The sequence below is a fragment of the Micromys minutus genome (assembly GCF_963924665.1).
Source record: "Micromys minutus genome assembly, chromosome: 7".
NCBI classification, from domain to species: Eukaryota; Metazoa; Chordata; class Mammalia; order Rodentia; family Muridae; genus Micromys; species Micromys minutus.
This window is the reverse complement of record NC_137976.1, coordinates 71,103,776-71,128,232: the sequence shown is the minus strand read 5'-3', so window position 1 is coordinate 71,128,232 and position 24,457 is coordinate 71,103,776. Positions and strand designations below refer to the sequence as shown.

The following is a 24,457-nucleotide window of genomic DNA, read 5'->3' as shown; positions in this document are numbered from 1 at the left end:
GTTACTTCAGACTACAGAGAAGATGCTCTCAGCCTCTTCCTGCGGGCCGTTTGTAGAGGAGTGTCAGAACCAATGCTAAGCAGGTGGCAGGTCAGGAATAAAACGAAGGCTCCTCCAGAGTCCCTTCGGGTCTCTAAGGGTCCCTTACCAGGTTCCTGATTGAAGAATGATATATTTAAAAAAGCAAGCACCAGAAAGCAGCAGAACTCTGAAGGAACAAGCACTGTTTACAAACTAGAGATATAAACATTTATTTCACAACTTTGCCATAATTTTTCAAAGGAGACATGTACTAAGGACAATTAAATCACTGGGGCGGCCAAAGCTGAGACTCTTCCAAGCAACAAGGATCAGATGCACCACCACACTGGCCAGCTTTGCTTCACTTAGAGCCACCTCCTTTCTTGGGGCCGTTAGTCCTTATTTCGTGCCAGATTTTCACTAGAGGCTCCCTGTTCTTCCAAATGAGGTCATGTCCATATGTGATATACCATCTGGAGAAAGACAAATACGTCCAATGTTCAGGCAATGAGACCTCACTCATGAGGTCATGCAAACCTCATACCATTACAGGACCAAGCTGCATTCATTAAAAGAAAGCTTGCTTTATGTGAGTGGGTGTCTTGCCTACATGTATGCCTGTGTGTCATGTGTGTGCAGTGACAGTGGGAGGCAGAAGAGGGCACTGGATCCCAGGAACTGGAGTTACAGACAGCTGTGAGCTGCTCTGCTGCTGAGCTGCCAGTGCTCTTAACTGCTGAGCCATCTCTCCCGCCCAAAGGTGACACTTCAAATAAAATGCCACAGTTACTCTATGCAACTAAATAAAACAGGTAATTTGATAGGAAGCTTTGGTATTTGTGATATATTAAGGATAAAAGCAAGCTGGTCCCAATTGGGCATTTGAAACTATGTGGCAACTTTACATGGTTACTTAAACATTTTTCTTTACACTTTGGGTCTTGGGGAAGAAGGCACGGGTACCACAGTCAGTGTGTGGAGGTCTGAGGACACCCTGTATACCCCAGGGATTGAACCAAGTTTGTGAGGCTTTGTGGAAAATGTCCAAAGAAATGCCAGGTGTGGGACTTGCTAACAAGGACTGTAATGGTACATACCTCCCGCCATTTGCACCTGCCTATGGGCAATGAGTGGGCCTTGATGGGGAGAGTTTAACACATACAACTGCTCAGACATCTGATTAGGAATCACCAGGTCAAGAGTGGAGCCCAAACTCGAGAGCCCCACGCTCTAACTGCTGCACACTAGGCAGCATGCCTTCACCACCACTGCGAGGCTGTGCAGCTAACTTAGGGCCTCTCAGCTCTTCAGAGAAAGAGGGCGGCTTCTGGAGGTCTATGGGTGATGAGAATGGCAGCCTAGGAAAGCACCTGCTCCTGAAACCTTGATTTTATGCTCATTTCCCAACAGCCTTCACATTCCCAGAGGCAGACACCAGACCTGACTGACCTCATCTTTTCCTGGACACCTGACGTCATATTAACAGGCACGGGCATGATGGCCGTGATCTATGCCGGCAGGGCAGGGGCAGGTGAACGTGAGTTTGAGGCCAGCCTGATCTACATACTGACATCCAGCCAGGGTCTCAGAGCTCATGAAAGATTTCAGGAGCTGGAGGTAGCTCAAAGACTAAGAGCACTCAGTGTTCTTCAAGGACACCGGGGTTCCATTCTTAGCATCAGCGTGGCAGCCCACAACAATAAGAAAGTCCAGTTCCAGTGGGTCTGATGCCCTCCTGTGGCCTCCGTGGGCACTGGTAATGAATGTGGTACACAGACATACATGAAGGTAAAAGAGTGATGCTCATAAAATAAATATACCTTGAAAAGTGCAGTATCTTACATTGGTACCAAAATAACAATATAATATACACGTGTAAATTTTTTAAAGGGTTTGACTTACACCAGAATCTTAATTCCTGAATACAGATGAAATCTGCTCATGAGAACCGGTACAATGAAGCACGTCTGTAATCCTAACACTCGGGAAGCTCAGGCACGAGAACTGCCATGAGTGAAAGAGAGCCTGGGCCGAATACTGAATAAGAGGTCAAGAAGGAGCTACATGAAAGACCTAATCTTGGGGCTGGAGAGATGGTTCAGTGGTTAGAGCACTGACTGCTCTTCCAGAGGTCCTGAGTTCACTTCCCAGCAACCCCATGGTGGCTCACAACCATCTGCAATGGGGTCTGATGCCCTCTTCTGGTGTGACTGAAGACAGCTACATGTTCTTACATAAAACCTTAAGAAAAAAGAAAAAAGACCTAATCTTAAAAAGAAATAAAAGACACCAAAAATAGGCAATTAATGCAACTCTTTAGCACTAAAATTCTCTCATGAGTGCAGAAAAGAAAATAACTGCCCCAATATCCAAATATAGCTGTAAAACTCCTCAGAACTCTCCATAAACAGAGATCTTTCCAAATCTTCTGTGCCTACTACTAGAAGAGGAACCAAGCACTCAATGTGACAGATAATCGGTCATACTCATGAATACGGATTAACTGGTGAGGTGGCTAAGCCCAAGTTAGGAAGACACTGTTTTGTGTCGGGGACTGAATCAAGGCCCCCCTGTGCTGGGCTGAGCGCTGACACTGAGCTACAGCAGCATTTAAGGTGCTCTGCCGTGTGCATGCTTGGACAACCCACCCCTCTGGTGTTTTGGTTTTGATTTTGGTGAGGAAGGGGTGGGGGTTGAGACAGGGTTTCCCTATATAACCCTGGTTGGCCTCAAACTCACAGAGATTCACCTGCCTCTGCCTCCTAAGTGCTGAGATTTAACATGTGCAATAACACACCCATCCAAAATACCCACTGTTTCTGCACTTTCCCTATCTGTAGAACAGAACACCTCAGTTTTAAGAAGGTACATTAGCCCTTAGCTCATAGAGTTCTATGAGAATAACAGAACTAGCACCCCACACAGCAGGTTCAATAGCTTTGTTGTAACTCCACAGTGTAGTGTGAGAGTGCGCATGTGTGTGAATGTACACATGTTGGGGGGTGTGTGTGAGAGGTGTGCATGTGTGGGGGTCAGATGATAACTTGTAGGATCTAGTACTCGACTTCCACCATGTGTATCCAGAGGATTACGCTCAGGGTATTAGGCTTGGCAGCAAGCAGCCTTACACACTGAGCCCTCTCGACGGCCTCAGATTCTGAATCTTTTCTAAAGGCAAAGATAAGTCCTTGAACATGACTGAGATCCAGCACATGAAAAATAGTTCAGATTAGAACAGCAAAGAGAGAGGGTTCCTCGGCTTTTCATGACACGGACTTTAAAGTGTATTTGACCCTATTTTTGTGAGGATTAAAACAGGCCATGTTTAGGATAAGAAAAGCCTATCAGGGAAAAGATGCGATGAGTGCAGGTAATTGTCAACTTCACAAAGCACAAGTTTGTGTAGGTCGGAGTGCCCCAGACTGCTGACGGTGCCCTGCGTAGCTAGAGCGCACGCTAGTCCTCGCTCACGGGAAGTTGACACACAGCAGCACTTGGCTCCAGGGCACTGCCTCCTGCAGAATGACTTACCGTCCCCTGGAGCGCAGCAGAGGAGCTCTGGTGTGTGCTGTAGGAAGAGGCTGTGGGCCTGTGTTCCATTCTGTTCTACTGTGGCAGAGCCACTGCCATTCCCGAGACTCGGTTTCTATCCAACAGGAACCCAAGGGCCTATCCTGGTACTTGCAGGCAACGGACACCCAGCAGCATCGGTCTGGAATACGGTCCTACCCCAGCCTCTACCCAGACACACACATGCAGTCCAGGGGGAGAAATGGCTGCACCAGCTCAGTACAGCAGTCAGATGGGACCAGTGGGGGGGGGGGGGAACGGGACAAACAGTTCGGCAATTGGTTACCCTCAAACTTACATTCCAAAGAGAGCTCCCCCAAGATGTGCTGCATGATCAAAAAATTTCCATCCCAGGATCATCCCAGCTGTATCCATGGCAATGATGGCTTTTAAGGCCTAGAAGCCAGGAAGAAAAAACAGAAATGGTACAATTTCAATCCCTACTTCCAATTTAAGGGCAGTATTTCAGTCCTGTGTGAACTTTAGCCAGGTACTCACATTGCCCGCTGTGAAGGTGAAAACGGGGAGGAAGATGATGGCCAGCCTCCCCTCTGGGATCTTGGTGCAGACAGCTGCAAGCACGGTCATGATTGCTCCCGACTGCAGGGGAATAAACATATTGATGAGGGTGGCACAAAACATGTGACCAAGGGCTGCCTCAGCTCTGAGCACGCTGATGCACTCCACATCTGGAGGGGAGCACAGATCTTAAAAACGTTCTAATGTGAACGTGCACAGTATCAGGGAAAGGGACCCAGGTTGTCACATAATGCTGCAAATGCTCCCTGGGAACGGACTGTGCTCTTGCTACAAAGAAGTAAAATACATCTTAATGAGCACGTGAACACTTAGTTAAACATGCTGAGTACTGGCTGCTCTTACAGAGGACCCAGGTTCAATCCCCAATACCCACATAGCAGCTCAGGCTGCCTGAAACTCCAGTTCCAGGGAATCTGACACCCTCACACACATACAAGCAGGCAAAACAATGCACATAAATTAAAAATGATAATAGTTAAAAAAAAAATGAAACAAATAAACAATTATCTCTAACAGCTCCCTAACCAGTAGGAATAAACTATGGGACAATTTTTTCTTCCTATTTAAATTTATAATAGCTGTGAGGTATTTTTTCGGGAATACACCAATTTAACAAATTTCTCTCAATGATAATCAAATTTCTAATTCATCTGAATGATGAAAATATATCAAAAACCCAATCATATGCCCTACTTGACATGATACACATTCATTCAAATATTTGAATTCTAATGTAGCAGGTGAGATATTATATATTAGGGGTTACAGAAACAGTTCCCACCTTCCTGGAGTTTATAGCAAGGCAGGAAAGACATCTAAATAAAGGCAAGCAATACTGAGATCAGAAGCAGAGATGCTGTGTGCAAAGAGCACAAGAAAACCCCAGGCTTGGGGCAGTCAGCTCCAGCCAAGCAGAGGACTAGGAGACAGGAAGAGCATCCTGGAGAGCACTGTCACAGAGCCAAGGCTGGACGTGAGCTGCACAGCTTGGCAGAGGACCACGATGGATGGGCACGTGCAGAGCAGAGCAGGTGACAACAGCACACAGGCACTTGCTCCAGGGTCCCTAAGGAAGTTCACAGCACAGACACAGCTGTCCACAAAGTGTTTTCCTGCCACTCATCTCAGTGTCAGGTCAGGGAAGACGGTAACTGACAGACTAAAGGAGTCCGCAGTGGAATGTCTCAGCACAGACTTGGTAAGAACCCGCTTATGGTCTACAGTCAACAGTGTGCCAGTGCTGACCTGAGCTGTGACAAGTGAGACGTGGCTGCTGGAGACATTAGCTATGACATACACTGCCCCTGCCAATAAGTATAATGATAAAAACCAACAGGCCAGAATAATCAAGAGGTAACAGATCCCAACAGAGCACACAGCATTTATAATTAAAACATCTTCTTACACATGATATACCAACTTTAAAAGAAAAACACAGTATAAAAGTTGGACAAGAGTTGAGACATTCACCACAAAAAAGGACAGACACCATGTACCAGTAATCCTAGGACTGGGGAGCACCACCTAACACTCCCACTCAAGACAGACAAACTGACTGAATCTTGAGGAAAAAATTAAGCCCATAGTTGCTTCCCTGTTTTGTTCAAAACCCTGGTGGCACGAAAAACAAGGATGACCTATGGGAATGTGGCAGCTTTTAAAAGCCAAGAAAAACAGAACAATTCAATGTAATACTTGAGCTTAAGGGAAACATTACTGAGACAACTTCCATAATTGAAATATAGATTATAAACCAAGCCGAATGGTGCTATGGGTATATAAAGATATCTGTGTTTCTAGAAAGAATATGTCCAGTATTTAGAAACAAAGAGACACAATATAAGAAAACTATTCTTGAGGATATATTCTTGACAATCTGTCTCTGCCTGTAGAAGCACTTCCCACTGATACCTGACGACCTGAATCTAGCTCCGAGAACCCAGAGTAGAAAAGAGAAACAACTCCAGAGTTGTCCTTGGACATCACATGCACACCATGACCCATGTGTGCATAGGCCATGCCCAAGTGCACACATATTTTGCAGGCAAGGTGGCACATGCCTATAATCCCAGCACTTGGGAGGTAGAGGAAATAGGACGAAGAGTTCAAGGTAGCTACTACATCTGTCAAACATCACCCTGACTACGCACTTGTATCCAGGATATATCAAAAATACATTAACAAATTTAATTTAAACGTTAATGAGCAAAATATACATCAAAGATGATGCATAAGGAATAAACACAGAATCATTAATCAGCTACTGAAGAAACAAAATTGCCAAGCACCCCAGAACTGTGAATAGGTAAAGGCGTGGAGACTGGGGCTCTCCAGCTCTGCCAGCAGGAAAGTACAGAACAGCACTGTCAATGTGCTGCCAAGTCTATAGGTTCTTAAAAACTGACATATGTACCATATGGCCTGGCCATTCAACTCAGAGAAATCAAAGTATATGTCCACTCAAGGGACTGTACACAGAATGTCCACACCATTTGTTGGTTTGTTTTGTTGTTTGAGACAATCTGACTAAGTAGATGTAGCCCTCACTGACCTGGAACTCACTATGTAGACCAGGCTAGCCTAGAATCCACAGAGATCTGCTTCCTCGGCTTCCCGTGCACACCACATGCTGAGCACAATTTGTTTTTGCTTTTTGTAAATAACAGCCAACCCAAGTGTACAGCATTTACTAAATGGAAAACTACCCACAGAATAGACTTAACACCCATAGAGAAATACTTTTTATTTATTTATTTTGAGATGAAGTCTCACTAAGAGCTCAGCCTGGCCTCAAATTCAGTCTTCTTACTTTATTCTCTGAGTAGCTAGAATTATAGGATCCACCACACCCATGTTGGGATAAATGATTGGTACATACAGCAATGGACACACCTCAAGATATCAAGGCAGCACCTTGCCAGGTGGTGGTGGCACAGGCCTTTCATCTCAGTACTTGGGAGGCAGAGGCAGGCAGATCTCTGTGACAACTATAGGGTCCAAGGACTATACAGTCAAACCCTGTCTCAAAAGGACAGACAAAACAAACAAACAAACAAACAAACAAACAAAAAAAAAAAAAAAAGGAAAGAACCCGATTCCACCAGGTTACACTCTGCTCTACACACACACACACACACACACACACACACACACACACACACACACACACACACAGTGGCACACCTACACATGGATGGACACCAACACAGGTAAAAGCTGAAGTCTAAAATTCTCAGTGTTACAAGTGTGTAGGCTTATTACTGCACTGACTCTGCAAGATACAAGGTAAGAACAGGGTGAGAGTGTGGGATCTGTATTCATTTGAAACTTTCTTATAACATAATCAATCACAATGAAATTTAAAATTAAATCAGAAAATATTTACAGTAGAAATACTTACTGCACCAAGTGAAGGTCCATATCTTCCTGTGGCAACTTTACACACATAACTGACAAAATTGGAAATAACACCTATGAAATAAGCCACATTTCAACAATTTAAATATGAAAAATATTTTTTCCTTTTAGACATACTAGGGATTGAGCCCAGGCCTTATCCACACTAGGCAAGCCCTCGTTTACTATACCCCAGCCCTGAGTTTCTGTATTTTACACTCCACTCCAAACAGTTTAATAGTATTTGGTTTGCTTCTCTTCTTTAGATTGTGTCTTACTTTGTTCCTCGAGCTGGCCTCAAACTTGCTAACCTCCTGCCTCAGCCTCCTGAGTGTTCGTTCGGTTTACAGGCTATACTCAGCGATGGTGTAAAGTTTCTCTGGGATCAATCTAAGGGTAGCAGCATGAACCAAACCCTATTAGCCCTTCAGCTAATTTACAGGGCAAGGTCCTGGATGCTGTGCCCTTTCTAAGACCCTACCCACATTACTGAGTGACACAGGGTATTAACTTTCCCTTCAGTTATCATTCTAATCCCAACAGCCAGTGCCCACTGTATCAACTACCTCACAACAACCTGGGCTGACTCCAGACATCAGGCCACCATAGGTCCTGTTGGCTTTCATTTGTCATTAGAACTAATTTTCTGGTGCTAGCGATCCACTCCAGAATCTTGAGCATGATGGGTAAGAGCTTCACACCATTCAACTGTATCATCAGCCCAATACACATGAGCCTCAGCACGCACTCTAATGGCTAATCTAGAGAAGTCTGTCAAGGAAACACACTGGGAAGATGAGCCAAATGGCTAAGATAGCTGGGAATCTGGAAACCATCGATCTATAAGATGATTTGTCTGAACTGAAAAAACCAAGGTCCAGTGAAATTAAAATGTTGTTTAAACAGTACTCTAGTCCTGAATCTCTCCTTTACTAATTTAAAACAAAGCTACCCAAGTAATTAGTGGGAACCTATCAGATGAGAAACAGAAGGAACCATTCTATTTGTCTATCTCTTCTCTACACACAACTTGATACATGAGTCCATCCTGAGGGTGCACTGTGTACTGTGCACACACTCATTATACACGTGTCCATCCTGAGGGTGCACTGTGTACTGTGCACACACTCATCATGATCAATCCTCTGTCCCTTCTGCAGAGGTGACTCTTACACTTCCGACATTTCCGGGTAAAGCTATTACCTGCAGACAGGTACACTGCCACAAACTGCTCTTGACCCAGAATGTTCACGATGCTGGATGAGAAGCTCCACAACACATACATATTTGCTGCCATGTGGAACAAGGAGAAATGACTGAACGTCGACAACAACATTGGAGAACAAAGAACCTCTACAAGAGAAGAAAATATTTGGTAAACATGCAACACATGGTCATTACACTTTGTTTTAAACTTGTCTGATTATTGTTATTAAATCGAACATAAGAATTCAAAATGGTCGGTTAAAACTTAAATAAAATGGCTTAACAAAGCATAATTCAAAGGATAAAAATGATCTTAACAAATGTTTCTACTTAGTAAGTAGCCAATTATTTCAATTACAGACACAAAATTACATGCAATACTTTCCTCAAAGAACAGGCTTGCAGTAATTATAGATCTTAACTAAGAAAAAAAAAACTGTTTTAATTTAATGGGTGCCTTGCTTGCCTGCCTTGTATGTCTGAATTTGCTTGGTACCCATGGAGGCCAAAGAAGACAATGGATAACCTGGAATGGGATTACAGGCAGTTATGGTCCACCATGTGCTGCTGGGAATGAACCCTGGTCCTCTGACCATCTATTCTGGAATGCTCTATGTAGACCAGACTGGCTCCCACTGTTTCTCAAGTAATGAGATTAAAGGCTATACCACCACGCCCTGCCCAGATCTTAATTTATTAAAAAAGAAAAGCATCGACTATGTGTAAAGTGCCTTCCAGGTATCTGGGGATCGCAATAGAAGAGAAACAAATAGGCTTCACCTCTGTACTCTGTCCATAATTACTGACAAATAACTCACTTTTGTAGCATTTTAACCAATAAAAAGCTTATTTTTCACATTATTTGTATATCAAAATAAGTTCACACAACTCAGACTTACTTGATGCTGGGTTGGATGTGAAGTATCTGATCATAGTTCGATGCAGAGCTGGCACTCTCCATAAGCAGAATACAAGGGCATTTGCAGCTATGATGCCTAGAGAACAGAATTGAAGGGCACTAAAAAAAGAGCCAAGTCAAGTCCACCTGACCTTCTTCTGCCACAGCCACATGACCACACTATATATTTAGTAAGGGACAGCAGGCCGAGGAAAGCAAATGCTAGCAGTGCTTTTAGAGTGTCAGGAGGTCAGAGGGTTTGTGGACAGTTGCAAACACTATGGAAGAGCTAGCTTTCTTAAAGGTTAGTTACTTATGGTGCCTGTGATACTCTGTATATGCTCAGCCCAGGGAGTGGCACTATTAGAAGTGTGGTCTTTACCCAGAGCTCCCAGGGACTACACCACCAACCAAAGAGCACACATGGAGGGAGCCAGGACTCCAGATACATATGTAGCAGAGGATGGCCTTATCTGACATCAATAGGAGGGGAGGGAAGTTTGATGCCCCAGCACAGGGGGATGCTAGAGGGGTGAATGGGTGGAGGAGCACCCTCACAGAGGCAAAGGGGAGGTGGGATCAGGGATGGGGGTTGGTGGAGGGGGAATGAGAAAGATGGATATCATTTGAAATGTAAACTCATATAATGATTTTAAAAAAAAGGAAAGTGTGTTGGAGTAGGTGTGCCACTGTGTAGGTATGGGTGTGGGATTTAAATTTAAAACCCTCATCCTAGCTGCCTGGAAGCCAGTATTCTGCTAGCAACCTTCAGCTCCCCCTGCACCGTGCCTGCCTGGATACTGCCACGCTCCCACCATGATGATACTGGACTAAACCTCTGAAACTGTAAGCCAGCCACAGTTAAATGTTCTCCTTTTATAAAACTTGCCTTGATCATGGTGTCTCTTCACAACAGTAAAACCAGCTAACTAAGACAGTGCCACATACACAACTTTATGAGTCATTCTTGCCTTCCTTGCTATTCCTGTTGGGTTGTGTGCTCCAGGCATATAAACTTTTGGAGCCACTATATCCAACCCGATCTATGTATGCCTTTTTATGTATAGTATAAACCACTAAATTTTATACTTCTAAATAGTGAATTAAAAATACATGAACTAAACCTTATTTAATCTCAGAACTTGTAAGGCAGGTGGATCTCTGGAGTTCCAGGCCAGTCTGGTCTACACAGAAAAACTCAGTCTTGAAAAACAAAACAAAAAAGGTATAAATTGATTTAGACACCTTTAGTCTCTTGCTTTTTTCCTTTACTTAAGACTTACGATCCCACTTTAACAGCTAAGCACAGGATCACATTTTGGGGATAGACTTTTTGTTGTTGTTGTTAAAGATTTATTTTATTTATAAGGCTACACTGTAGCTGTCTTCAGACACACCAGAAGAGGGCATCGTATCCCACTAAAGATGGTCATGAGCCACCATGTGGTTGCTGGGAATTGAACTCAGAACCTCTTGAAGAGCAGTCAGTGCTCTAACCACTGAGCCATCTCTCCAGGACTCATCTACCCTGTACATCTTCTCTACTTGAAGGAGTTGCCAACTATCTCCACTCCAACAATCCAGTTGGTAGCAAACATGAATGTCTACAGCAGCCAAAGAACTGAACTCAGGTTTGGCAAGAAGGCAGGTTCAGGAGTCGCCTACTGAAGTCACATTGTGACTAAGTGATAGGGGGCTCAAGAGGAAACCCAAAGAAATCCACCTTCTACCCCACAACGGAGATGGAGAAAAAGTATTAAATTAAGATAAGAAAATAGAAAAATACTAGGGAACAAGCCCACAGCAGGGAGGCAAAGCCCACCCGAGTGACAACTTCCTCCAGCAAGGCTCCTCCTTGGAGGTTTCAGAATCTCCCTAAACAGCAGCACCACCTGCTTGGGGCCAAACACAGAAGCCCATGAGTGATACTTCATACTCAAACAACACCACCAGCAAAAGCCTATTCGGCTCCCTGAAAAGCCAAAGAGCAGGAGAAATATTCTTCCTGGGGCTAGTTTAGGGTCCCTTCCACGAGACGGGCTGAAAAGTCTGAGCAGAATGAGAAAGTAGCCGAAATGCGAAAGCAGCAGGGTCAAGTGTAATGGAAGAACAGCAAGAGCACATATGCCTTTTCCCTGAGCTCAGAGTAGGCTCAGTCAGTAAACTGCTTGTTAGCGAGTAATGTATAAGCATGAGGTCCTGCTGTTTAAAAGAAACAGCACAAGAAAGCAGCGGTGATCCCACATGGATACACGGAGCAAGTACGCACCATTTTTCCCTGAGCTACTTGAAGTCTAGGGAGATATTTCTGAGTATAGAACAAGAAAACTTCTGAAGCCAGGTATGGTATTTCCCACACACAATCCTTCTTGGGAGTCAAAGGCAGGACAATAGCTGCAAGTTCATGGCCAGCCGGTACTGTACCAAAAGACCCCATTTAAACAAATAACAATAACAACGATTAAGTTTCAAAACAAATGTAAAAGGAGCTTTCTTTCTACCCTACCCTTAAAAAGTGCCTTTTCAAGAACGGCCTGAGATAGAACAGCTACACAGGGATGCCAAATGGAACATGGGCTACAACTTGTCCTTGCCCAACAGACTCTCTGCCTCTAGAGATGGGACACAGCGCAGGCTCCTCACCAACTGCTCCCATCTACACACAGGCTGAAGAAACACACTTCTCTGAACTAAGAAGGTAAATGCTTTGCAAACCTTTGCAAACTCTCCACTATCTAGATTTGCTTTCTCTCTCATCCTGCCATCTGAAGAGCCTGCTTTCAGTCAGAAACCTTTGGCGTACTGGTGCTTTTGTGCTTTTGCTCTGTATGTGTGAATAGTCTCAGACAGCTTAAACTCTCTAGGTCAGAACTTGTTGAGTTCTTTAAAAACAGAAAAATGAAAATAAATATCCCACATGTAGCCATCAGAACATTAATATCCCAGGGAAGAAAGTGAATATACAGGCTCTGGGCTTGGCTCCTGGCACTCACATGGTGACTCGTAACCACCTGTAAGTGCACTCTTCTGACGTTCAAGAGCTCTCACAAACATGGTGCTCACACATACACTCAAGATACACATAAAATAAATATGTATATTTTTAATTCTGGGTACAAAGTTAACTGATTATTACCCCAGATGTTGTAAAGCTAGAAACACTATTAAGCATCGGGTGATATCAGCTCGAAGACCATTTCCTCGGTTTTTCCAAAATCTTGTAGCTAATCAATTTATCTGATGACCATCTTATTTGTGTTACTCAAAGTGCGTTATATTCAAGTTGTGCTGAGTATAAGTGCTTTCTCTATGGCTATTTTCCTCATGACAAATCTCCAGTTAAGGGGGTAGAGGGACTACTTAATCAATAAACTGCTTGTACAGTAAAGGGCTGAGATCAGATCACCAACACCCACATAAAGACAGATGTGACAGTACACACCTGGAATCCTCACGTGACAAAGTGTAAGGATAAATTAAAAACTTAGAGTAGACTTTTGGTTATTAGTGCTGTGTGTGCCCTCAAGGTACTAGGTGTTATGAAAACGTGGCAGTGAGTTCAGAACAACAAAAGCACCTTCCAGAGAGAGCAATGCTAGTTATAAGCTTCAAGGCAACATCTAGTTCCAATGTGAGAAAAAAGTAAGCCTTCACATAGAAGAAATGGTTGGAATTTTAAGTATATATAAATATATGCCAAGGACATCAAAGGAGACAATATACCAATAAGCCTGCCCTGTTTGAGCGTAGGCTGCATCTGGCTACTCTCTAGAAATCGTGTTTACTATTTACGTAACCATACAGAACCTACAAATCCATTTCCTTGAGCTTTTAAGTCCACCAAATACTGTGAAACTGTTACTTTGAGAACTCAGATCTGTCTTTCCACAGAACACAGAGAAGTGGCAAGCGTGTGGTGCACTCCTTTGCCTCAGCAGACTGGGGCAAGCAGATCTCAGTTCTAGGCTAGCCTGGGCTACAAATTCTGTCTCTTAGCCCTCAAATTGGGGGAGAAAAAAAAAGAACAAATCAGCACAGCGGCAACAGAGTATGTGACTCACATTCACGTTTAAGGGAACCGTCTGAACATGGTTTAATAGGCAGGAATGTGGGCTTGGGTTTAAACTCACCTCTACTCTACTAGCAGCTGAACTTCAAAGGGTTCTTTGTCACCCATTATACATGTGAATAAAATTCTCAAACAATAAAAAGGGGAAGAAAAGTTCTTTCTCTGGAAGCCATGTACAAAACAGAGACAAATTCCCTGCACCCAGCCTGAAAGTACAGAGACCCTCGTGCACAGAAAGCACTTCAATGTCTCCTTTGGCCTTCTGTATTCAAGGCTGGCTTCAAACTTGTTATGTACCATTAAACTTCTGATTTGGCTGCCTCCACACCCCAAATGCTAGGATTGCAGGGACATGCCACTTTGCCGTTTTTGTGCAGTGCTTGCAGTTGAACCCAGGGCCTTCCCAGGCAAGTACTCTATCAAACTAAACTGTATCTCAGCATTCCTTCATCTTCTTAAACGGTAAGTATCAATGACCCATCAACTATGTATTTGGTCAATAGTGTGTTCTGTGTAAACTAGAACCATTCACACCACACCCCTCTGTGGGTCTTGGCAAGGCCTCTGATCTGCTACAACCCAGACTGGCCTTACACTCTTCCTGTTCCTGCTACAGACGAGTGTCACCACACCCATCTGCACACTGTCCTACACTATCGTGTGGGCGTGTAAGTACAAGGATTCCCTGTCTTCTAAGCCACCAGTAAGCACGGTATGGAAGCCATCGCCTGTGACATACTGTACCTTTTGGTTTGATTTCTCCTCCCTTGAATGGCTAAAACGTGTAAGCTAACACAAACCTGTCACAGTCCGCTGGCCATCACTTAGGCTATTCCACCACTTGTTAATCTAAAACAGAAGGAAAATTGCATATGACTCTGTGAAATAGTTCAGACTCTGGGGAAGCTTGTCCTTTTGTTTGTTTTGTTTTGTTTCTTTAGGACTGACACTATTTAACAAAAAAAAAAAATTATCTATCAAACAAAATATTTTTCTTGTATTATATAATCTTCAGAAATCTTTAAAGTAATTGTGGCTGTGAACAAGAAACCTATTAGCCCAAATTTATCTACCACTGTGATGCCTTTCTGTTCCAGCATTTGTTTCTCAGTTTTAATCTGAAGGACTGGAACTTCTTTAACAATGTTAATTTCATGTCCCCTGAGCACCACGATCCTTTATTACTTTTAGAAAAGGTTTACTGTCCTTGATCAGTAACTGATTGCATCCAATTGTCATGATCTCCCTTTATGTTCACATATAATTTTCAGTTTAACACTGCTTTTACTGATGAAGAAGGCTTGTAACAATTTCCTAGTTATAAGCGTTCATATAAATGAGGAACTACAGGAAAAAGAAGCTAAATGCTGAAAAAGGTCCAAATAACATCTGTAGTAAAAGAACAGCCTGTTAAACATAAAACTGAACACTGAACAATAGAATGTGTTGAGAGGCATAAAACTACAAAGCATAATGGCTGGAATCAAGAGTTCACCGCCACTGTCTTTAGACACTGTCTTCTGTGCCGCGGTCACGTGGAAACATTTAGGTCTGCACTGCCATCTCTTTCTAGAAAGCATGCTTTAGACTCAGACACTCTCCACAGCACCGCTGTTCAGACATTATTTCTAAACTCCAGTTTCTGCTAGAATGAGGTCACAGGACAGCCACAGCACTGTCATGACCGACCCACAGTGAAGCATGACTGTCACGCTGCATGTAGCAGGGACCAAGTGGGAGTTGTCCTGAGTTTAAGATTCTAAGGACAGGGTGTGGTGGCACAGGCTTTAATCCCAGCACCAGGGAAGCAGACACAAGCAGATCTTGGAGCATCTCAGGTCAATTTGGGCTACATTGTAAGCTGCAGAACAACCTGAACTACACAGACAGACTCTATCAAAAACAAACAAAATTTAACTTAAAAAAATAATAAAAGATCTAACAAGGAAACTGGAGACACGGCTCAGTGGCTAGAGCAGTTGCTTCACAATTAGGAAAACTGGAGTACAGATCCCAATACCTTTTTAATAACAAGTTTCAAGTGATCCAACACCTACTACTGTCTTCTGCCACACATACATGTGAGCATATGCTCATATTCTCTTCATACGTGTTCCCACACGCATACCCACAAGATATGCATCTTAACATAAAGATATGTATCTTGTAACAAAAAAAATGGAAAAAATTTACAACAGTGCTAGGCATGATAGCATGCTGAAATCCCAGTTATCCAAGAGGCTAAGGCAAGAGGAATGCTCAGGCCTAGGAGTTGGTAGATCTGAGCAACATGGCAAAACTCATCAAAACACGAAGGGGTCGAAACTGCTTAGGGGTCAACAGCACCAGCTGCTCTTACAGAGGACCTGGGTTCGATTCCCAGCACTCACGTGGTGACTCACAACATCTGTAACTCAGGTTCAAGGGTGACCTATTCTGACTTCTGTAGGTGTCAGGCATGCGTATGATACACACACATACAGGCAGGCACGGCATTCATACATAAGCATAAAATAAATTTCAAAAATAAAATTCTAATTATAATTTTCACTAAAATTGCACCTTTTCCTTTTTTTCTCTTTCTTTTTTTGGAGAATAGGGGTCAGGGGTGGGGGAAGTATCACCGTAGAGCCCTGAAACTCATAGATCACCTGCCTCTGCCACTGTACCTGGAGCCATGTTTTTAATGCAATAACATTACTCAGTCCAGAAGATCTTACATTTCAGAAGGCATTTTGAAATAGTTAGGGATCAGACATATTCACGGCTTGCTTTATAATAATCTAGTAAGGGTAGAGAAGGGACATGAAATATAAAACTGGCCATATGCTGGGAACTGCTCAGTGTGCACAAAACGGGCTTCACAGACTGTCCTCTACTCCCAATCTCCAGCTTTCCAGGTCTGACACAGTACCCAGTTCCCTCCAACACAAGGACACCCGTGTGCTGAAAGCCCAGCTCTTGGGAAGAGGAGGCAGGAGGATTTGAAGTTAAAGGTCACTCTTGTCCACACTACAAATTCAAGGTCTCAAGAACAATTCCAATTATGAAACTGAACGTGACTTTTATGCAGAAAGGCATCCAAAACTAGCAAGCACTGACACATTAGTATGTATGAGATCTCACTTCTGCAATTGTCACTGTTGAGTTCTCAGCACTGCAAGTTCAATGATTTCCAACTGACATTAACTAAGAGCTTGCTGTTGTTGAGGCTTTCCTCAAATTCCTGGACTCAGATATCTCCAGGTAGCAGAGACAAAGGCCCATGCCACCATGTCAGGCTAGGACATCATTTTCCATACTGTACTCATAATTGCTTCAATTTTCTTTAATGGACATGGATTTTAAATACCATAACCTACCATTTACTTAACTATTACTTAAAAAGAAATCTACTTTGGGATTAAGGTTTTATATAAACATCACTTACAACGCTTTCAGCATGTTAAAGACTGAGACATAGCTCAGCAGTCAGGTGACTTGCTGGACTATTCAGGTCCCAGTACTCATGTCAGGTGTGGCTCACAATCCCCTGAGACCCCAGCTCCAGGGGGGCAATGCCCTCATGGCATCCACACAGGAATAGGAACAAATCTTTGGGAGTTGGAGAGACAGCTCAGCATTTAGAAGCACTGCTCTTCCAGAGGACCAGGTTTCAGTTCCCAGCATCTACGCGTGGGTCATAACCGCCTGAGCTCCAGGTCCAGGGGATCCAATACCTTTTCTGGCCTCTGAGGGCACCACATACACATGGTACACAGATACGCATGCAGGCAAAACCACCACACACATTTATTAAAAAGAAAAAATTTTAAGAGCTCAAGAAACAGAAACCAGAAGGTTTGTTGAGTCTGTGCAAAGCCCTGAGTTCAAGCCCTAGCACCAGGGAAGAGGCGTTGAGAACAAATGGCTGTGGAACTAAGTGTGTCAGCCCATGGCCTCCGTGCTCAGTATGGAGTGTAGGTAAAAACAGGTGTGTGTGGAATGTCCGGAGAACTCAGGTAAGAGAAAAGAAGGCCATCTGTTTTATACAAAGTAGATGTAACTCCACAAGCTCTGAATGCGTCTCTTTCTCAGACTCCATCCCTGAACAGTTAGAACATAATGCAGTGGGAACTGACCAGTCATAAACCCTGTGTCACTGGGCAGTCTTTTGAAATCCACTTGATGGCCGTCTATAAGGTCCATAATCATAATCACACACACACACACACACACACACACACACACACACACACAGAGAGAGAGAGAGAGAGAGAGAGAGAGAGAGAGAGAGAGAGAGAGAGAGTCTTTTAATCCCTGAGACCCTCACTCTAAACTGACTCAGTAAGGTGAAGAAAGTCAACACTGGCAGAAAAGGGCCCCAAACCTTTCTTAACAACTTGGGTAGAAGACATAATTGTAACGGTGTGGGTACAGCACTGCCAAACATGCACTGTAAATACCCACTGTGTCATCAACTTCACCTCTATGGACTGAAAGCTGCCATTCAGTAAGGACACTTTCTAAGGCCAGACTGCAGTAAGTAGACTCTTGCTGTGTAAGCCAGTCAACCCACAAAACCCACCACAAAAATGTGTTCTTCAGCTGGGCCTGGTGGCACATGCCTTTATTTACAGCACTTGGGAAGGAGAGGTAGGTGGGTCTCTGAGTTCCAGGCCAGTCAGGACTACAGAGTGAGACCCTGCATCTAAAATAAAAGCTCTCTGACCTCCACTTAAATGCAGTGGTACTCACACCACCCTCGCTTCCTCCAACAGATACAATAATAAAAGCTTAAAAATAATAAGAAAGAATACTCTCTAATTAATCACTTAAAAATTTCGGTTAGCTAGGATAAACAAAGCAGTGTTTATTCTTACCTCCTTTCTGAGGTTTCCTTCCTTTTGTGGCCGTATGCTATCCAGCCAGTCAGCTTTTATGCCATCAAAATAACTCTGAACCCTGGATTTCAGTGACTCATATTGCCAAATAGCAGCTGACCCAAATGCACATCCTGTGAACTAAAGAAAAATATTTAAATAATTTGAAAAAGAAATACATGTCCCAGATAATATTTCAGCTAGCACAGTAAAACCTACTGTGTTGATTTATTAATGTTAAATACTCAGAGGCCTGTTTCCAGGAACAAATCTCCAGAGAAAACAAAAACACCAATTTAGTGCCACTTGAACTGCTCTATGAAAGAGGAAGCCCATAAACACCATCCTCAGTACTTAAGCAATGGGGCCAAATTCTGAACACAAGTATTCAATTTATTCTTTAATCTGAACTCATGCAGCCAGCTCCCAAGTCACTGCACCCCACCCTGTCCTTCCTCCACCAGAGCTGCCTAGAGCATTTCTTGACTGCAGTGCTAGCAGCAAGCTGGAAAAACAGGACTGGCCTGAGCTCTTACCCCGATGGTGAAGAAAAAGGGCTTCACGAGTGTTCTGATGGGGTAGGGGGAAGGGTAAAAGACTGTTTCCTCCAGGGGCGGGATCAAGGCACTCCTCTTGTATGCTTCTCCACTTGACCCTGAGTCCGACCTTCGAGGTTCAACCTTCCTCGGTGCTTTTCTAAAGCCACATTTTTGCTGAAGAAGTAAGTTAAACCTGTGGAGTGTAAGCAAGCATCTGATTAGAAACAGTGCATCTTATACACAATAGACCCTAGAGACCTGCACTTGGCCAGTCATCCTCATGTCATTTGAGTTCCTAACAATCCAACAAGAGCAAAGACTCCTAATCTCAAGTAGGTATTTTTTTCCTTTTTTTTTTTTTTTTAAGATTTATTTATTTATGAGTACACTGTAGTTGCTTATAGACACACCAGAAGAGGGCATCAGATCCCATCGCAGATAGTTGTGAGCCACCATGTGGTTGCTGGGACTTGAACTCAGGACCTCTGGAAGAGCATCAGCCCTCAAGTAAGTATTCTTCACCCCTCTGGGGAAATGGGGTACAAACTACAGTAGTCCAGAGAGTGCACCACTGGACTATTACTTCGTATCAATAAAATAATTCCTCCATTCTCCACAGGGATTCGCTGGGGGGGGGGCGCTACATAAATGGCAAAGCGTTTTTGTTTCAATGTATTTATTATGTGTGCATTCAAACTAACATTCCAGACTGAGGAGGCACAGTTTCCTACCTGCTTCTGTCTGCTTCAGTAAAAATAAAATAACCTTGTTTTGTCTTGAGTTTTGGCTAGTTTTCAAAAGAAATATTTAAATGTGTTGCCCTTGCAACCCTAACTATTTCCTTTGATAAGTACTGATTGTTAAACAGTGATGAATTTCTCTCACCTCTCCCCTTACTGCACTGTGTTAGGGACATCTTGTTTGAGTCCTTATAGCTTGGCCTTCTCAAGGCATTTGGCCGTGTGGATCGCAGCCTCCATGCCAGCTCTGAGTCCACTCTTCAACCTGACCTTTCACTCTGACGCTTCTGATCCTGAACTCCTTAATAGTAGAAATGCACTCAAATGCTCTAACTCCTTTATCTACGAAACTCAATCCATGCAAGTTCTTGAAGTACACTTGCCCTCTGCAATATTCTCATCACACCCTAAACAGGAGGCTGAAATAGTGAGCCCAGACTACACAGGAAGATCCTGTTTTTAAAGAGAGAAAAATAAGACGAGAGAACGGAGACTGAAGTCAGTAGAACACTGGACTAAATGTGGGCAGCCCTGGGCTCAATCCCAACTCGGTGCAAACCAGGTATGGTAGCACACACCTGTCACCCAGCACTCAAGAGAAGGAGGCAGGACACTATCAAATTTGAGGTTAGATTGGCCTTGGTAGGACCCTGTCTCAAAATAAACAAAAGTTTCCTTTCTAGTCATTCCCTTCCTTCATGTCTGGATTCCATTTAACAACTTAGTTTCAGAAGATTACCCACTTATTATAAATAGTGCTGAACTCCCCTCAGTGACATCATCAGTCTGATAAGCAAACACCATTGAACAGCCAATCCCAAATGCTACTAATCCTTTCCCCTTGCCTACTTTTTCCTAGTAACTGGTTAAGAAATACCCTTGTTTTCTAGACTACTGTATGGTGATGTCTCTTATCACTGGCCTGCCTCTCTAACATACAGACACACACAACCAAACACACACACACACACACACCCCTTTCTGGCTTGAATAGGATGCAATACCTAAAGCTAAAACAGTTATCTTTAAAGCCAAGAGAAAAGAGAAGGTCAAGAAATTTATACTTAAACCCTGACATTTTGGGACTACAGAACAAAGATAACAGCCACTTCCTTCCCTCAAAACATCTTAAAAAAAAAAAAAAAAAAAAAAAAAAAAAAAAACTTCCATTTATCTGAAAAATCATCAGTTTTATAGCCAAATGCATTCCTAAGTAATTTTCTTTCTTTTTTAAAGCTTTACTCTTGTTTTAAATTCAATTACTTCTATATATGGATGCTTTGTCTGCATGTACATCTGTGCAACTCATGTGTCTGATGCCTTGGAGGCCCAAAGAGGGTAACAGATTTCTAGAACCAGAATTACAGGCAATTGTGAACCATCATGTGAGTGCTGGGCATTGAACCTGGGTCCTCTAGATGAGTACAGAGCGCTCTTAACTGAACCAGCTCTCCCAAAAGCTTTTAACTTTATGTTTATGGATGCTTTGCCTATATGCATGTTTGTGCACTACATGTGTGTCCGGTGCCAGCAGGGGACTGAAGAGTGATTTATGCACAGGAACTGGAGTTCCAGACAGTTGTAAGCAACCATGTAGAAACTGGGCATCAAACCCAGGTCCTCTGCAAGAGCAGTGACTGCTCTTGAGTGCTGAGCTAAGAGCTCATGAAGCCCAGGAAGAGTTCAAAGTAGCAAAAGTAGGTCTAATAAATAAAGTGATAAGCAATCAAAACAAGTAATGTCACTCTGAGCCAGATCAAATGATCATTATCAAAACAAACTCATTATACAGAACTAAATGTGTAACCCAGTACTATTGGCTTCTCTGACTAGAACAAGAATTATGAAGGCTATGAATAATTGCCTTCCTAAACTTGCCAACCATTCTTCCGTCATGGTATCATAAAATTTTACAACTCCTATAAAGTAGAAATGCATTTGCTGGCAGGGACTTTGTGTTTGTATAAGTCTTTTTGTATCACCACATAAAGTGTTCATAAAATGCAAGTATTGGGCCCTCTGTAGAGCTGCCTGGCCTGGCTCATTGTACATGCTAACTTTTGAACCACAGCAACTCAAAACAGACTAGTGATCACAAAGAAAGCAACTTCCATTCCCTATGAGGTTCATACGTGAGGAGACAAGAGCAAAGGCAGTACTTCAGGTTCACCCACATTCTCATCTAAAGCACTCTCCCATAACCACAAGAATGTCAGTTTCAAAGTTTCCACATAAATCCCATGTGTGTGTGTGTGGGGGGGGGGGGGGGGTTAGACAGGGTCTCAAGTAACCCATGATGGGCTTACATTTGGCTCCTACTCCTCATCCACCTCCCAAGGGCTGGCCTGAGCCACAATGATAGACTGAACTGTCTTGACAAGTGTTGTGTGTGTGGCATTACTAGTTGTGTATGCTAAACAAGCACTCTACCAATGAATACTCCCAGGCTTTAACTAGAGGTTCCTCATGAATGAAGTGTCCAGTTCTTTTGCTGCCTTTCCCAAGGCTATCACTATTATTCCCAAGGCAAATCAACAGGATCACTGAAATCTTTAGCTATTCCAAGTAATCTTCTCAGATGTACCGAAGACTTCTTTCTTTTTTCAATCAGTCTTCTGCTGCCCAGACAGGCCTTGAACTCCTAATCATGCTTACAGGCAAGTCTGACCACACCAAGCTGTTTAAAATCAATGCCCGAAGAACCATGAAGAACCACATTAGGAAGTTAAGCTACACCACAGTAAGCTCCCCTGTATGCAACCTTGCCCCAGATGTAATAAGCTTCACTTGGGGAGCAGGTTCTTCCACTTTCACCATCTCCACATTCAGATTTTGGGTGGGACCTGGGAAATGACTCTACAAACAGTCCAAGTTCTGTGTACGAACGTATGTATGTACGTATGTATGTATGTACTTATAATTCAAGGTTTTCCCCAGGTTGGCTCCAACTAACCAGACTACTAAGAGTAGAGATTACAGACCTGTGCCCTCCTCAGGTGAATTTTAAGATTAGGTGGTGCCTTCAACCATTGTCAATCTTAATTATCTCTGGCTAGGTCACAGGTTGATAAAGACTCGGGCTCCGTGATTTACCATATACCATCAATTAGGTAGAAACTGCAAAGCTGACATCTTCAGATGAAGTTTCAAAGTCAAAATTAACTCTTCAACTATTATAAAATTTCTCTTCTTTTATACTAAATGTAAAATCCGGCCGACCTGGTTGGCCACGTGTTTCCTTCCTACCGCAGTATGAGAATGACATCCTTTCCAAAGCTCTCTGATCGCTAGGAAGGCAACGAGGGCTTTACAAGGACCGGCCACAGAGAATGAAATCATAATTAACGCTACTCCACCAGCTCTGCAAACTGCTTCACTAAAATGGGGGTCAGACCTTTCGAGAACATGAACCGGAGAAGCAAACGACGCTCAGAAGTCAGCTCCCCCTTCCACCACGTCCCTCGCAATTACTAGGAAAGACACCGCAGGTTTGGAGAACAGGGCCGGGCTCGGCCAGACTCCGCTCGCGGCTCGGGCGGGGCGACTTCACCAGAAACCAGAGGAAAGGAGGACGAAGGAAAAGCGCGGCGGGGAGGAGGCAGCTTAAGGAAAGACCTCGTAAACAATGGAGAGCGGGAGCCCCGGGCGGCTGCCTCCTCCCGAGGATGTGCGCGACCCCAGCACAAGGGACACCCGAAAAGCCGGAAGCGGCAGCCATTACCTGCGTCCGAGCAGCCGCGGGGCCTGGGTCGCAGAGAGCTCCCGGTAGCCGCCACCCAAGGGAAGCGCCCACGCCTGACCGCAGCGCCAGCCTCGCTGTACCCAACCTCGCAACGCCATCTTCCCAACCTCTGCCCCACCATGGCCCGACCTCACTAACCCCGGCTTGGAAATCACTTCCGGGGCGCGGAGGAGCGGCCCTAGAGCACCACCTGGTGGCCGAGCGGGTTCCGCTTTTCCTCTCAGACCGACGCCCGCGTGGAAACCTCTGGTGAGAGTGGCCGGGGACAACTCGAGGCTTTGAGTTGGGTGTTAACAGACACCCTCGGGTTATCACCTTTAAACACAAGCCACCGTTTCCCGGTGCCTCCTAGTCTCGGAGAAGTGAAATGGCCTTGTACTCTGACAACCTTTACATGGCAGGGCTGGCCACCCGATAGTGAAAAGCAGAAAAAGATTTGTTCGACGGGGCCACGCTGGGAGGAGGAGAGCCAGTGACGCGCCACGTTCACCTTATAGATCTAACATGAGGATAAGGTTTAAATAGAAGGCAAGAGGTGTTCAGTATAAGGAAATTGTCACCCGTCACCCCCTACCCCTGATGCAACTTCCTTCTCCAGGTCCGCGCCCTTGACAAGTTGCAAATCTTTCTGTAGTTTCTGGCTGCCCCCCAAAACTCAGCGGTTTTTTGTTTGTTTTGTTTTGTTTTGTTTTTGTTTTTGTTTTTTGTTTGTTTGTTTTTTTCTTTCTTTCAGCAAGAGATTTCTGGGGTGGTTCCATTTTCTTAGGGTGCATTACTTCGGTTTGGCAGCCAAAGACACACACACACACACACACACACACACACACACACACACACACACACACACACGAGAAAGTTAAGGAAGCAAGGGAAG

General features: G+C 43.9%; 1 protein-coding gene across 3 annotated transcripts; it reads right to left on the bottom strand.

The window, feature by feature from the left end:
• Positions 1-226: 226 nt before the first annotated feature.
• Positions 227-23,701, bottom strand: PARL (presenilin associated rhomboid like). Of its 3 annotated transcripts, XM_080918715.1 has the most exons (10): positions 23,563-23,701; positions 19,099-19,294; positions 18,563-18,703; positions 14,501-14,549; positions 9,633-9,728; positions 8,731-8,880; positions 7,532-7,602; positions 4,090-4,191; positions 3,890-3,987; positions 227-494 (listed from the first exon to the last, which is right to left on the bottom strand). In XM_080918715.1, the coding sequence occupies exons 1-10, from the start codon at positions 23,679-23,681 to the stop codon at positions 383-385; spliced, it is 1,134 nt and encodes a 377-aa protein (XP_080774841.1). In that variant the 5' UTR covers positions 23,682-23,701; the 3' UTR covers positions 227-382. The 3 variants fall into 3 exon arrangements, with proteins under 3 accessions (XP_080774841.1, XP_080774842.1, XP_080774843.1); XM_080918716.1 differs by lacking the exon at positions 7,532-7,602; XM_080918717.1 differs by lacking the exons at positions 18,563-18,703; positions 19,099-19,294; positions 23,563-23,701 and having other exon boundaries at positions 14,445-14,530.
• Between the last annotated feature and the right edge of the window lie 756 nt (positions 23,702-24,457).